The sequence below is a fragment of the Thunnus thynnus genome, chromosome 7 (genome assembly GCF_963924715.1).
Source record: "Thunnus thynnus chromosome 7, fThuThy2.1, whole genome shotgun sequence".
NCBI classification, from domain to species: domain Eukaryota; kingdom Metazoa; phylum Chordata; class Actinopteri; order Scombriformes; family Scombridae; genus Thunnus; species Thunnus thynnus.
In genome coordinates this window covers 17,552,867-17,569,031 of record NC_089523.1, presented here as the reverse complement: position 1 = coordinate 17,569,031, position 16,165 = coordinate 17,552,867, and the positions used below count along the sequence as shown (strand labels likewise).

General features: G+C 40.3%; 1 protein-coding gene across 4 annotated transcripts in view; it reads right to left on the bottom strand.

Annotated features, from left to right (window-relative positions):
- LOC137186041 (lissencephaly-1 homolog) overlaps positions 1 to 13,388 on the bottom strand; it is a 45,449-nt gene extending 32,061 nt beyond the window's left edge. The window contains exons 1-2 of one of the 4 annotated variants that reach the window (XM_067594652.1): positions 13,221 to 13,388; positions 4,709 to 5,015 (exon numbers count right to left, since the gene is read on the bottom strand). In XM_067594652.1, the coding sequence (XP_067450753.1) occupies positions 4,709 to 4,740 (32 nt within the window). In that variant the 5' untranslated portion in view covers positions 4,741 to 5,015; positions 13,221 to 13,388. Of the gene's footprint in view, positions 1 to 4,708; positions 5,016 to 11,844; positions 11,864 to 12,253; positions 12,273 to 13,077; positions 13,141 to 13,220 lie in introns of those variants that run through there. The other 3 variants (XM_067594653.1, XM_067594655.1, XM_067594654.1) reach the window with 3 other exon arrangements.
- Positions 13,389 to 16,165: the final 2,777 nt, after the last annotated feature.

The following is a 16,165-nucleotide window of genomic DNA, read 5'->3' as shown; positions in this document are numbered from 1 at the left end:
AAACAAATAGGGGGCAGCATGTCACACCTCGCCCTTCACCCTTACCCCCAATGGCATCACCACACCACCATTATCACTCACTGAATATAGTGTAAAGCTTACTGTTTACAGTGAATCTGCGCTATGGCGCTGTAAAGATATCAAAACGCTATGGAGACACTAGAGCCAGCGGCGAATTACAAACAAGCTGCAAGGATCAGAAAGCGGTTGGACCACGGAAATAAGTTACAACATGACTCTAAGTAACAGCTAAATATTTACACACATGCCCCTAGGGTAAATCATAAAATGTCACACAACTCACTAATGGTAAGACAGCACTTTTTCTGCCACACAGCTTCATTTTACAACACAGTAATCCAGTAGAGACCTAATTTATTGATATGATATTTCAATATCGATCCAGCTTACTATGATGCCAAATGGCTCATGCCAGCTTTCACATAGCTGGTGCAACCCAGTGCAGATTGTCGGATCAGCTGACATGACCAGCTGATATCTCACCTAGCCAGCATCTGAGCAGCAGCTGGCTGCTCCGACAACATCAGTGCAACTTTCTAATAGGCGTTATTTGGATAAACTGACCACATATTAGGAGTATACATGGTTACCTTCTCGACTCACTACCACCCTGAGGTACAAAGTGATAGCGTGAGACAGTACAGGCCAGACGGGGCCGGAGCTAGCTGGTTAGCATGCTAACTTCAGTGGACATCTCTGCAACACAATATGTACATTAGTCTTTGACATAATGTCAAAACCGTTATTTCTTCACATTCTGTTGATAATTTTAGTTAATTTGGGAATGTTTTAAACTAAAATCCTGATCAAATCTTACACATTATACCTTTAACCCACAAATCTAGTCACTGATACTTAAAACTGACAGTGCAACTTCAAAGAGGTATATTCAAATGTCAGCTGATTTAAAAAGGCCCAAATCAATATCAATGTGTGCTTTTGTATGCACAGCAATGAGAATATCCTTTTTGTTGGCTAATTTACAATGTGGACAGAAAACTGTATTACCCTCATCCTGATGAAGACCAGTGTGTCCTTGACCTGTGTTGGTCTTGTTTTTCATGTAACCGCAAAAGTATAAGATTTCTACACAAGCCTTACACAATGCAGTGTGCTTTAAAGTATTTCCAACTCCAGACAGCTTTCTGAGGCCTTTAGCATGTTAACCTGTGTGTGTGTGTGTTGACGGTAAGTTAGCAGCAGCAGCTCACCACGTGGGGAGTTGTTAACCCCGCTGTATTCTTGAAGGATGACTTAAGACTTCACTAGTTAACTGTAGCACAGCTAACAGCACAAGCTAATGTGGCTAACAGCTAACTGCAACATAATTCACTCATTCAGTTATTTGTCACAAAGTACTTGGCAATTAAAATATTTGCAATGGAGCCCCACTTTGGATCGCTGATTTGCTGATATTAGCCAGGACATTGGGACATGTAAACACTAGATCTCAGCTGCTGTACCACATATTTGCTCAAGGGCACAAGTTGATGAAGGGAAGCCAAAGGGACAAAGGGAATACTACTAATTTGCAAAGGAAAATTAGGGGACTAGTAAATGTTAATGTAAACAGCATATCCAACTGAAGACGAGAGTGCTTTGTCTATACTGCAGTCTTCAATTGAACCTTGTTGGAGTCACCTCCATGTCTTTTGACTGGCAGAGGTCTTGGCATTTAATCTCTTATGTCATCACATTCACAGCCAGGGGACGATGGAAAAAAAAAAAAAATCACATGAATCGTCTTGTAGCCTAAGACATGGAGACAGCTGAGGGGAATTTCTTTGTAAAGCAAAGAGAGAGTTCAAAAAAGCAAAAGGCCCATCTGCACACGGGTGCCTCCAGGTCTTTCAGGGGAGCAGATAGTTTGTGTTCTGTATCTATTTTTACTACATGCCAGCAGGGATGAGTCCCCTGACCCTGCAAAGAAACACAAACGCGCTTTTCATTGGCCATGCTCATAAAAATAGAGTTGTTGTGAAGATGCTGCGCAATCATAGCATCTGACTGTGTTGCTGACAAAATAGCATCAGTTTAAAGGACAAAGAATATTTCTCTTTTTGGAAAATGTTGTTCCACACCGGGCTAATACAAATGTTTTGCTGTCTATCTGGCCGATGTCAAAGTACAGGTCAACATCTACTAGAAACAACAAGAGAAAAATGGAAAATAAACAGCCTTTGCTGGTCTATTTTGCCATTTTGATGCTTTATGTTTATACATTCTAGTGAAAAAAAAGTTATTGCAGCTCTGACGGACTCTGTGCAGTCAACTGATCGTGTTTGACAGTATCAGCTTTAAAACGTGAGACTTGAGCACAGGAAGCCTCAATGCAATGGGAACAAAATCTATTTGTTTGCTGCCTGATGGTAAACAAGCCTCTGACAAAGAAAGTAGGGGGCCCTATCAAAAATTAGCGTGAATAGCAGACAGTCAACCGGTCACTGTTCCCATTACCCCCTCGGCTATATTGTCCGACTCAAAATGGGTTGCTGCTGAGTTTCCAACTGGCCTTCTGAAAAGAAGACCGCCAGTAAGGAAATCTCTAAGATCTCTTATAGTCCTTACACCCAGCTGAGCTGAGCGACATCTCCAACGATTGGAATGCTACAGATGCTTGAACACGGCTCAAGTGGTGTGATGGTGCCACAGCAGTTTCCTGTGAGCTGCGGGGCCAGACTTGTGCAACAGAGGAGAAAAGAGGGGTGGGGGGGAGTGGTGGGGGGGGGTCCTGGTAGTTTCCTCTGAATAGCAAATAGCTAATGAAAGATTAGCATTCCAATAGAGCTCCCCATACCAACAGACCCCGCCTACGGTGCTAATCTAAAAAACACAGAAACATTGTTGGGAATGTTGAGAGCCTTTTCATGGGAAAAGTATGCATTTCTCAGTGACAGTGCAAGACAGACACAAAAATCTAAGTGAGCTCAACAGTGTTGTCTTATCACAATACAGTGGTTTCTTAAAAAAATATGTGATGTTAATGTGCTTCCTGAGTGGAGGGAAATATTTAAAGACTGAAGCTCAACGAAATCATCTTATCTCCTTCTCATGACCTTGTATCTCACAATCGAGCTGCCTTAACTTTTTTTTTTTAATCCACCACCTCAGGGGTTAATTACCAAGCCCACAGACTCAGCAAGGCCAAATTACACTCCCCCAATTATCTCTCACTTCTCCCACTTGTTCAGTATACGCTGCAGAGCAGAGATTTCTTTATCTGTATGCCACTTCAGAGACGATCTGTGGGCAGATTTCAGACATCTTGGGCACATGGTTTGCGTACTGACAGTGTGCACTGTGACTAGAGGCAGTTAGGATCCTCATGGTTCAGGGACACAGGAGACAGCCATTTGTTCTCTTGCCTCTGTGCTGTGGCAATTGTAGCACTCTAAGCCTCTCTTAAGGTCACAAAAAGGCAAATGTTGAATAATAAATATTTTCAGGGTAGGCAGTGTAGGTGGAGGATCAATACATTTGTGCTGCAGACCTCAAGGGACCTCAGAAACCTTCAACCAATCATTGATTCTTCCTGAGGGGTACCAAGGAGAAAAATAACAAAATTTCCTAATTTAAACTGATTCTAGTAATCAATACACATCCTTGCCTGCAAGCAAACAGATTGTCTACTGTCACTGAAAACAATTGAAACCAGGTGGTGCTGCTTTTTAGGCTTTCCAAACAAAGTATTAGTGGTTTGGGAGTAGTCTCTTTTCGCTTGGGCACAAGTACACAAATGCAGCTCACTGGAGCCACCAGGCCCACATAAAGATCATCCGTCAAGCTCTTTGATACTGTAATTGGCACTCATGTCACTGGGCAGCTTTAAGAAACATCTGATTCAGATCAGCGCGATAGCAGCTCAGCTCCTTTGGCCCTCGTATTTGATTAGATGAGTCAGAACAACATGGGCTGCCAAACTTTGCCAGCAAAAGAAGTCAGCAAACACAAGCTGAAAACAAGAGTTGAGATCTCATGGCTTCGACATATTGAGATGGCGCTCGCACAAGATGGGGTGCCCTGGTTTAAGGTGCCGACCATCAAACATGCCTTTATTGCATATTGCTCCTTATCTCCCTCTCCTATCATTTCCTGTCATCTTTCTACAATCAACTCTCTAATAAAAAAGGGAAAAAAATGTCCAATATATACCAATAAGAAAATGTTATTCTTGACAGTAGCTGAGCTATTACCTCTGTAATTAAGAGGAAATGGAAATTACTGACCTACAAGACACAACTATGTGTATTAGCCAAACATCAGCCTGTTGCCACTGGTGTACCATTACTTGCTACAACCCACATTTTTATTTTGTCCTTCAAAAGTGGAATATTAGCATAAATTCAAATCTGGGTTAGAATATCTATACGACAAATCTGAATGAATCTTTCCTTCCTGGAAAAACACCATCAAGGGGATTTGGAGAAAAGCACCTGAACTCAGTTTATTCGTTTAGGGCTGCACAGTAACATCAGAAGAATGTGCTTGTGCTGGGCAGCTGTGAAAACAGTCTATGTGAGTATAAGAAGGTGAATCTGAAATTTAAAGCGATAAATCACATGATGCAGCAGCAGAGGATGTTTTGAATGTCTGGCTAGGTGCAACCGCTGTGTATAAATCCATACATGTTGAATCTTTGACATCTTTACATCTCAAACATGTTATGAAAGGTTTATTGGCAACTTACAGTTCATCTCGTTGCCGTTGTGACAGCACCATGGTGACGGGGCAGTGTGGGCGGGGCCGGGAGGGATCAGTTGGTAAAAGGTGAATCTTGTGCAGCTGCTGCGCTCTCCTCAGTCAGGAGATGAGCTGTGCTGATCCGAGCAACACGGGCGAGGACGAACTGTGTACTCCAATGGCGGGGCGGTTTTGTACAGACAAAGACTCCGACTGAGAGGGGAACGCAGGAATCTGCCCCCCAACTGGCTGACTCCAGGGACAAGAGAAGTGGAGAGCCTGCAGACCAGTCACCAGCCAAGTCCACACTGCATCTGGAGAGGAGAGAGAGGGAAAAGTCAGCATTAGGTATGCATGACAGATAACATTAAGAGTGGGTGGGGATGAAAATGTTTATAGGCCAGAGGAGTACTGCATCAATGCCTGCACCAGTTTATACGCAGATAAAATGGCTGAAGAATCTGTCAATGGAACAAAATAACAGAACCAAGAAACAATACAGCTGTATTTCCTACCAGAGGGAGAACGACTCCTATAGCAAAGCTCAATGTCCAGCAAATGAAGACAGCATAAGCCCATCCATCAGACATTTCATTAAAAAAAACCACCTCCTTTCCATATAGCAGTCCTTCATTTGCTTCTCAGCTCCACTCCTACTATCTACCTTCATAATCTGTCTGTCATGTCACCAGTCTGGTCTGAAAGCTCTGGTCTGCTCTTGCAGCAAATTCCTTTCTCCGTGTACATACAAGAGCTGACCCACATTCTCCGAGCAACGTACTTCTCCTCCCAGGTTGCCAACAGAAAAGAAAAACAGGACACAGCCGAGCGGGCCTCAAATAACGGCTCTGCTCGAATTTAAACTCTTTCTGACAATGTCGTATTTTTTCGATTTTTAAAAAAAATGTGAACGAGTGAACTGTATATGTGTACTTGTTTGTAAACTTCCAATTGCCCCTTGAAGGATGAATAAAGTATTTTTAAAATTGGGGAAAAAAAAAAAAAACTCCCTCACCCCATCATCTCATCATGACACCTCAGGAGCTGGCTGGCCTGGTGTTGGCACGATGAAATGACTGCTTGTGTCTGCAGAAAATATTTTCTTATTGGTGTGAAAATTAATTTATAATCAGGAGTATTGATGTGAGGAACAATAAATGTCAACAAAATGCAACGCAGCTAACAATGATGTGATAAAGCCTATTTTTAAACCATATTGTAGTCTTTACCAAAGCAGGTACACACTAGAATACCAACTGAGAGCCACAGTAAGCCTCTTAGTCTACTGGGAGTAGGCCAACTAAATCTCTGCCAGACCAGTAAACAAAAATACAAACGAAGCCAATTTACCTTGTTCTAGAGACCTGCAACAAACTGACAAGACTACTAGATACAGGTACGGGAAACAAAACGTATGTCCAAAAATCACTCCCTCATTCACTAATCACTAGATAACAGACAGTAGTTTACTCTGTAGTGAGCATTCAATTGAGATTTCAACACTTATGAGTCACTGGCATTTTGCATCATCACTTACTGAACAGTAATCTGTACAATATGACATAATGCACTGTGGGATTGTTAGCAGAAAGTAGTATAAATGCCATGGACACTACATTATTTGTTCCATTGTGGGAATCTTTAAGGCCACAGTGCTGTGCATGACCTTCTCTGAATTTGGACACTCAAAAAAATGGCAAAGGATAAATATAATGCACTATATACTAAATAGGGAGTGGTTTTGGTCACACCTTAATGTGCTGACTTGAGATTTGCTGTGAGGAAAAGGGGTGGTGAAGGAAACAGTGATATAACTGGAGTAAACAGGAGGACTAAAAACACTCCAGGAAGCTGCAATGGTGGAAAGTTCAAGTCCTGCATTATAAACAAGTAGCTTATAATGCAGTTTAGAGACCTGGTGCATATATTCAAAACATGAAGGCGGCAGATATAATAGATATTATCTCAACCTAGCAGGCCGTCTACTACTGAATTCTAGTAAAATGAACTGTGGTGTTTGCCTATTTGCATACTTGACACTTTGACACTGACCGACAGAAAGCAACCTGACATATCCAACGGCGAACTACTGGACCCTGATGTCACCACCTGACAGTAGTCCAAATGTCCCTGGCCGTGTGTGGATTACGGCATGCTCAGGGTTTTCTGGCTGTTGCCCAACAACACTGCCATGGTTCAGGGTCACAGCAGTGTAACAGCACAATAAGGCGATGGCACACACGAGCTAAAAATGGCTCATTCTTTAACGGCACAAACAATAGATCCAATAAAGGCATGCGCCCTCTACATCAACCTGAACAACCGCTATCATGTGTGAAATGAGGGCATCTAACTATATTGACACTTCTCTCTGTGCTGTTGGCAACGGTCATTGCTGTGCGTATCCATTAATGTGCGAGTCTCCCCTCTCTGCAAATGTCATTTGTGGCAGCAGTATTGAGCAAAATGTTTGCACATACATATAATCAGGCTAATTGGCTCAGCACAAAATGTGGTCGTGTCTTGATGGAAAGGGGAATAGGCTGCAGCCGTGGTGCGTCCATAAATCTGCATGCTGACGGTTCTTCCTCCCATTGATTCTCTTGTCTTTGTGTAGCAGCAGGAACTGTACAATAAAAGGGCCCATTACAGAAATGGTGCCCGCTGCTTTGAGAGATGTCATTTAATTTCCTGATGAGTCCCAATAGGTTATTTGTTGTTAAGATGTCATTTTTACGAGTAATAGAAATTATCTCAGTCGCTTAAAGAGTAACAACCAGATGCCAAGTCAAAACTGTACTGAACCACACCCACTGTATCACCCACTGTGCACACATTTGCTGTTTTTATGTAGCCAAGCATGTGAATTGGTCCTACATGTTTAAAAAAAAAATATGTAGGACAACCAAACACGGGGTTTGAGTGTAAACACTACAATCAAACCATGCAACTACAACCAGAAAACCATGTTAGAAAACATCTGAGTAATGTGTCAGCAAGTCTTCTACAGAGTATGTTACAGGAAAAGCTGTTTACTACTACATCAGCTTGAGATAAAAACTCAGTTTGCAGTCAACAAACATGTAACATCATTGAAGCTGGTAACATTTAGAGGATCTCATATATCATGGCAACTAGCCAAAGAACATATCAGACAAATGCACAACACTTAACTCCTCAGCCAAATATGGCAGACGAGGTATGTGTACAACATTGTTGATAATCAACACTTGTCTGCAAACAACATAACATGTCCCAGTGGTATGAAGAGCTGGAGGAGGAAAATAAAAACACTGGAGTCAAGTTAAATCCAACTGCTAGTGTGAAACTGTGTCCAAGAGGCTCAACAAAATGCGTTCAATCACAGCAATGTTGACAATGCGGACAGTTACCACCTCACTGTCACCTCTGATTCAAGATCAAGACAGCTCAGACTTTTCCGCTGGCCTCATGATGTCATCAGCATCTCAGACAGCTGGAATCTGGCGCGCCTTCATTTTCTGTCACTGACTTCACCTCAAAGTCTCCGAACGCCTCAGAAACTTACATTATAATCATCTTTTAACACACAACATTGAGAAACAATGACAATCTGAACCAACATATTAAATGCCAAACTTGCTTGAAGATGCATAAAAATAATGGTAAAGACCAACTGCATATGCATTTCAGGACACCGTTTATGACATGCAGAGTCACTGTTTGGTAACATAAATGTGTTGTTTTCAAGTTGACAAAACTCAACTCAATCTGAACACAAAAGGGACACAAACAGTCCAGGTCAATACTACATTGTAATGTAGGTTTTTAAAATAAAAGACTGCATCTTCTTGACATTATTAAAGAGGATGTAAGACTATTCCACTTTTCAGGAGTTTTCAGCAGTAGAGATTTTAAACTTTGGTTCAGAATAAAAAGAATATCTGCTTCATAATCATCACTGGGGTAGTCCTCAGCCCCAAACTGACTGGTGAAGTTCACTTTTTTAGATGGTTTTATTTGGTCATCAGTTTGATATGTCAGAAAAACTTGCCAAGTTGTCACATGATCAACAATGATAAACACTGTGTAGCTGAGATATTTTCTATCCAACTTGATTCAAGGAGATGAGTGAACATTGTTTAATGTGCTGAAATGTGCATGGACCCCTTCAGAATTGAGATTTTTTGTAAACAGTAGCTTAACTTTGGCTTTAACTGTGACACTATTCACCCACCACTCCTATTCATATAAATGGCTGCATTTACATAGCACTTTTATCCAAAGCGCTTTACAATGTTTTTCTGCTGCTCTCTCACCCATTCACACACTGATGGTGGCAAGCTACCATGCAAGGAGCTGGTACAACCATCGGGAGCAATTAAGGGTTCAGTAGCTTGCCCATGGACCAGAGTGCAAAATTAACTGTCTTGTCCACTAGCCAAATGGCTGGTGAATGTCCAAATTTTTACAGCCACTCAATAGATTACAATCGGGTTTTTTTGGCTGGTGAGTGTAGCAAATCAACCAGCCACTTGCACATTTTACCAGCCCTTGACTGGTGGCTGGTGCTAATTTTGTGCCCTGCCAAGGACACTTCCAACATGCAGTTAGGAGGAGCCGGGGATCAAACCACTGACCGTCTGATTAGTGGACGGCCTGGGCCACAGCAGCCCGCTCATAACATGATTGAGACACATTTCAAGCATCAATTTTTCCCCATAAGGATACAGCAACATACACACCTACAGTGCATCATTGTCCTGGATCAGATGGATAAACATGAATAATTTACTATGTCAAGCTATGAAGTAGGTAAAATGAGGCAGCTCTCATTCATCTGTTTAGAAACCTATTCATCGCAAATTGTCTAGATTCTTAAGAAACAGATCATTTAAAAAGGAATCTGAACTGGGAGAACAACAGAGACTGCCTCTGACCAACGGGACTGAAAGGCTGAATATTCTGTAAATCATCTGCAGCTTCTGTAAATCTTTGTTCTTGGTAAAGCTCTCCGACAGAGATGACCTCAAGAGCTTTATCACTAACTGATGATGAAACTCAGTGTACATCTGGCTCAGCTTTCAATCTGCAGCTGTTACGACCCGCAAGGTGCCAATCAGTGGTAACAATCAGCTAACTTCATTAAATTACTAAGCAAGTAACATTTTTCTTCAGTGGATAATAAAAGGAGAGTATATTAGTACACCAAAGCAGCAGTATATCACCAACACTACATGATCAAATATTGTAGTCACCTGATGGAAAAAATCCTCGTCTCTCTCACTGGAAAGTGTGTTTTGCAAATCAAATTGCCAGGCCATTATCCTACCAGTTCAGGCCTCTGATGGAGGGGTCTGATAGGAGATCCACTGAGGAACCACACACACACACACACACAGAGCAGGCAGGAGCTCACAGGAACAACAGATCGATGAAATACCATCCCGCACAGACAGGTAGAAACAACACAATCAGGACTAGTTAGCCTCCTTCATTCACACATGTTTAAATAAGCTGTCCAGTGCGAGCACAGTTCCACTTGGCAGCCATAAGCTGCTTGTTCAGCTCTGGCATATTTGAATTTCTCCGAGGCATTCACTTCATGCCAGCAAGTTAGTGGTTGAAATTAATATTAGCTCTAAATTTAGACTTGATGTGTGTGCTGACTCTTCCAGTTGTTGTTGACATAGTGTCGAGTATGAAGCATGTTCAAATAAAGTCTTTAAATTCTCCACTTTTGTTTGGCAACCATTATAACTGGTTGCTAAAATCATATTCAACAGCTTCTAGGGCTCATCGGAAGTGGTAGGTTCATGCCAACTGTTTCCTCAAAATTTACATAAAGTATTAATTCAAACACAGTGTTAAAACAGTCAAATTTTAGGTTGACAGGCAGTCGCTGTTGGCAACAGGTCATAAATGACCAGTCAGCTAGCTGACGGGCAGGCTGTCTGTAAGGTCAACCTCTGTGCCACAGTCAGCTCATGGAAGAGGAGTAATATGGACATCTGCCCTTCAGCCTGCCACCATCACAAAGACAAACAGCCTCTCACTCTCTTCATCGTCTGTTGACACAAAATAAAGAAGAAGCCCCTTCGGCAAAACTGTACATTCAGCTCCTTTTAAGCAACACCTATCTCAATCCTGTCAGTCTATACTTTAACATATGTTTTACCAGTTTACACCAACAACATTATAGAAGAGCACACTACACATCACTGTGGTCTCCTGTTGTTGTTGAACTGGCAACAAGTGACAGCACAGCAGCACTTGCAATGGCCGAAGCTTTCTATTGCTAGGATGACGGTACAAATAGTGTTGCTGTGTTTCTATTGCTGACGCCACTGAATAGAGCTTGGCTGCGGGAACGTACTTATTCAAATCAACCTCAGATAAAACTCTGGACTGACTAAGAAAGCTTTCAAATATAACCAGCTGACCACAGCCACTGTTTCCTGCAGTCACTGTTAAAGAAACATGTCTGTATTTCAAAAAACAGAGCTGCTCTTCTTGTATTAGCTTAGTTTCCCAAGTAGTCCAACACAGAAAGCAATGTACAGTCTCAGTTGATTTCATGTAATTTACATTGTAGCTTGAACTTTGAGCCATTTCAACATCATGCTCAGCCTGTAAGTCTGGCTTTTCTGACATATGAAATGCTCTCAAATGGTGCAACACGCCTTCACTACATTACACATTTTGTAGTCTTTCAATTGAGAAACACCAAGACATTTACATAAATACATACAATTCATAAATACAAAATTAATCAGGCTGACTTTGAAGAACAACTGTGAGGATGGAGTGTCACTCAATAAATAATATTGGATTAGTGGGTTGACATACATACGCTAACCTTGAAACAACAGAGTGAACCGTTTAGTAAACCATCCTAAACTGAAAGGAAAACCAGAGTTACTCCACTTGGATCCACCACAGGTGGCAAGATGTTAATCATCTGCTAGTTAAACAATCAAAAGGCATTAGTGCTACTTGAGTACACTCAATTTAGTAATTTGTATAAGGCACAGCTGTGTTCATTTAAATTCCTAGATTCACAAAAAATAAAACAGTGTTGAGATTATAGTTGTCAAACTAACTACATGTTGAAATATTAACTGCATTAATCTTCAGTTGTAGTCTGAAAATACATACTCTTACCTGATAAGAGAGCAGGCAGCCAGACACTAACAACAGACTGTTGTTGAACACTGATTTCAAAAATAAACCATTTAATCAATATCCCATAATTCCAGTTGATCAGCTGCAGCACAGTCCTTACAGGCGTGGCTGGGAGAGCATAAACCAGTCAATGATCCTGGCTTTTATCAAGGCTATATATCCGAAATCACGGTACTGTTTCCCAAAAACTGCAACTACAAGAGAGAATCATTTGAGGGATTCAATGCACAACGATGAACAGCATTCATCCCGGTGTGAAGCCCTCGGTCCACAAATTCCTATCGCTCAATCATAGATCCATACAAAACCAGAGAGAGAGAGGGAGAGAAACGTGTAAACGGACAACAAGGCATACGGACTTGAATACTGGAGAAGACGCAATTCATACAAACTGGTCGCCTCCGATGTGCTCCACCCTGATTTTCTCACACCGAGCCAACAAACCGCATGAAGCAGAGCAAGTTGCAGAGATGATTGATGAGGGAGAAGCTTCAGCTGAGCATGGCAGGGACACAACGCAGGAGAAAACACACCCAGGAGCATGTCATGTTTAAAAAAAGGGACTCAAACACGGCTGTTTCGAGTTCAATTTGCTATCATAATCTGCGTGAACAAAAACATACAACGCAAACCAGATGACGAAAATCCCCGCACGCCCTTTTTGCAATGCTAGACACAGCAGTGATGTTCAGCTGTGTCGATTTAACGTTACAGCTGAACATCCACAATATCAAGATATAACGTTAGATAACAGCGGTGTCGTCTTGCTACGTGCATTTGATTTTATACAAGCAGAATTTCAGCACTAACGCTGCTCCAAACTATGCTAATTACTTGTTATTACCAACGCTAATTTGGGATGGACGCCAAACGCAACTGTAATGTAACGTTAAGGTTGGCCTTGCGATAACACAGTGACAGTGTTTTCATGTCTGTGGTCGAGACAGATTTTTATTTTCTCGACCTGACGCTAGTTTAACGTTATTTATGCCCAGCTATCGTCAGCTAATTTGGCTAAAGTTAACGTTAGCCCAAGTTAGCAGTCAGAAAGTTAGCTAGTACGTTAACTCGTCACTCTAATCCAAACTAGAGGCCCACTGTGTGCATTTCAACTTCACTCAGCGACAATTAACTTCAGCTAACGTTAAACCGACTTGGATATCTGTACGTGCACATTATTGTTTATCTGGATAAACTCAACTGACAAGGTACCTGCTGCTCCAGTCCAGTCCAAGCGGCCTATCCGCCATTTTGAGACATATAAAAAGGAGGTGCACAAATTACAGCCACATCGTCATTTTTCAGATTCCTTCGACCCTCACCGGCTTCATAATTGAAAAACAATTTGAACTCACTTCTATTGTTTCAGCCCGGGAGTATCCTCAGCAGCCTCTGACGGTAACACGACCCGGCAGGGCGTGAAATCTCCGCTCCTAAACTATGATCTTGTGCTGTGGAGGTAAACTGTGGCAGTCTTGTCGCTCCGGCGCCGCTCGCTTGTTTTTTTTTTCGTTGCCTACCGCATTCGCCTTCAGCCGGGCGCGCGCACGAAGCTCGCGTTCACGGACTGACAGGAGCGCGCACGCCCTTGACAGCAGAGACAAAAAAAAAAAAACACACACTATGGTTGTTTTTGACTAGTAACCCTTACATGCCTTCTTCTTTTTAATCTAGCTTATAACTAGCACTTTTAATCTTTTATGATTTTCTCTCATTTTTATTTTTTTTATATGCACTGTCTTCTCGTTCTTTCCAAATAAACTGTGTAAATGCTATTTTATAAATAGTAACACTCATTGTTCATATTTTCTACATTCCTCCTTGTGTATGTGTATGGTTTTCTTCTTGTGTATTGGGTTTTTTTTGTTTTTGCTGCTGAATTGTAAAGCAGTTTGAGCTGCATTTTGTGCATGAAATGTGATATGTAAAGTTAATTCTTTCATTTATTAATTTATTCAATCTCAGTATCCATGAACTTTGAACTTGCAGATACTTTTGCACAGGGACTACAATGCATAGAAATGTAGCTGCCCTGTGTAGATAACACTACTGTATGTTTTATTTATATTTTGTATTCATTACTTCACTTATATAACATATACATATATAACTATAGCTACAATTTGCTGCTAAGTACCACTACTTAATGAAGTTTTGAATGCATGAGTTTCACTTAGTATATTCATAATAAAAGATGTCAATACTTCTTCCACCACTGGCTATTTATAAGAGTTATCCAAATCTCCAAACAAACTTTAACTGGTTTTACCTTATTCATTTTAATATAATATTTAGTATTCCCTACTTCACCTATATAACATACAACTTTAGCTGCATATACCAGAACCTTTATTTCTGCACATATTTTGCACAACTTTTGTATTTTTACAATCCACAGGTCAGGTCATGTATATACTCTGAGTATTGTATAATGTATATAAATCGATTGATGACTTGACTTCTTTTTTTGTTAGCATTTATTATTCCTAGTTCTTATGTTTTCTTTGTTTCCCTCTGGGGATCAATAAAGTCTTATTTTATCTTATTACTTTAAATAAAATCAATTGAAATGTTGTATGAATGATTCATCACTTCTGAGTTTGGACATGCATTTGGAAGAGGGGTTTGGGTGGGTTTTGTTGATGTTTACACTGAAACTCTACACTAAACTGAATATAATTTGCAGTGGTGAAAGTAACTAGACACATTAACTTAAGTATTGTGCTCCTGTACTGAGGTATTTCTACTTTTCTTGAGTATTGTGTCTGTATTATACAACTACATACTCTTACTCCACTTCATTTCAGAGGGTGTAGTTTTCAGAGGGTGTAGCTATAGTTACTAGTAGATTAACATGTCAAATATAATGTGAAAACCTCATAAAATGTGGTTAAACTATCCAACAGTACATTAACTAAAACTAGCTCTACTTAAACCAGCTAAAACATGAAAATGCTTATAGTGTTCACTAATAATAATATTCTGAAACACATTGTCAGGGACCATTCTGCCCCCTAATGAGTCATTTTACTTTTGATACTGTAAGTACACTTCGCTGCTAATTTCTTTGACTGAAATGAAGTTTTGAATGAAGGAATTTCACTCAGTTTGTTCATAGTGAAAGATCTCAATACTTCTTCCATCACTGACCATTTGTAGGAGTTATCCAAACCTCCAAACAAACTTTTACTAGTTTTACTTTATTCATTTTAATAGAAAAGCATACTCAGACCAAAAAATAATTAGATTATGAATTTGTAAATAGCAACACACAAATAACACACAATCATCAGGAGAAGCAAACTCAAACACTCAGCCTAAGAGGCCCTTCTGCAGAAGAAATTTCATCAAGTGGGTAAACACAAAACCTTCAGACATTTTGATCATCACACAGACAATAACTGCAAGATGAATTGTGGGCAGCAAAGTGCACAATGGGACAGATATTAGATACTTTTTTCCTCCACATCAATGGTTATTTCTTCTCCTGCTACTTTGCACAAGATCCATACCTGAAAATTGCTTGAATAACTTGTATTCATTGTCTGTATTTATATGTAATTTCAGTCAAGATTAACACTTACTTTTGGTTTGAGTCATTTAGATTAGCAAATAAGCTGCAGTTGGTTAACAATATCTGCAAATGAAATGTGTTAAAGAATACACTTTCATCTTTTGCATTAATAAACCATAATGCCTTCTTGTTTTTTTTTTCACATTTGAAGTTTATACATCTAATAACAGTAAATGACGTCATGCACTTTAACAGCTAAACTATTAAAAACAGAAATGTTACACTGAACTCTAGAGCGGAGTCAGATTAGTGCATCCAACTAAACAGAAGCACTGTGCTGCAATGGTCCATAAAAGAGCAACATAGAGTCTCTCTGCAGACAAATAGTTTCATCAATCTCACCGAGTTTATTCTATGACATAAACTATGAAATTCCTCAAACAACAGAGTCACTGCTGTTGGGATTTCTACAAGTTCAGAACATGTTCAACGGTCTTTGTAATTATCTGTGAACAACAGTAAATATTAAATCTCCCTCCTTTAATTTGTCTGAACACCTGATGCATGTGTGTAATTGTGTGCACTTGCACAGCATCATCGCCTGTCATTTAGGTCAAGATATATCTGTCATAATAAGAAAAATGTTAGTGTGCCACCCTATGGACATTGTTGGTATAATAGGACAAGATTGATTTTTTTTTTTGTCAAAAGAAATGGGGAGCAGGGACAAAGTCAATAAAGAAACTGAAAAATTATGATACAAGGAGCCCAGAAAAACACAATCAA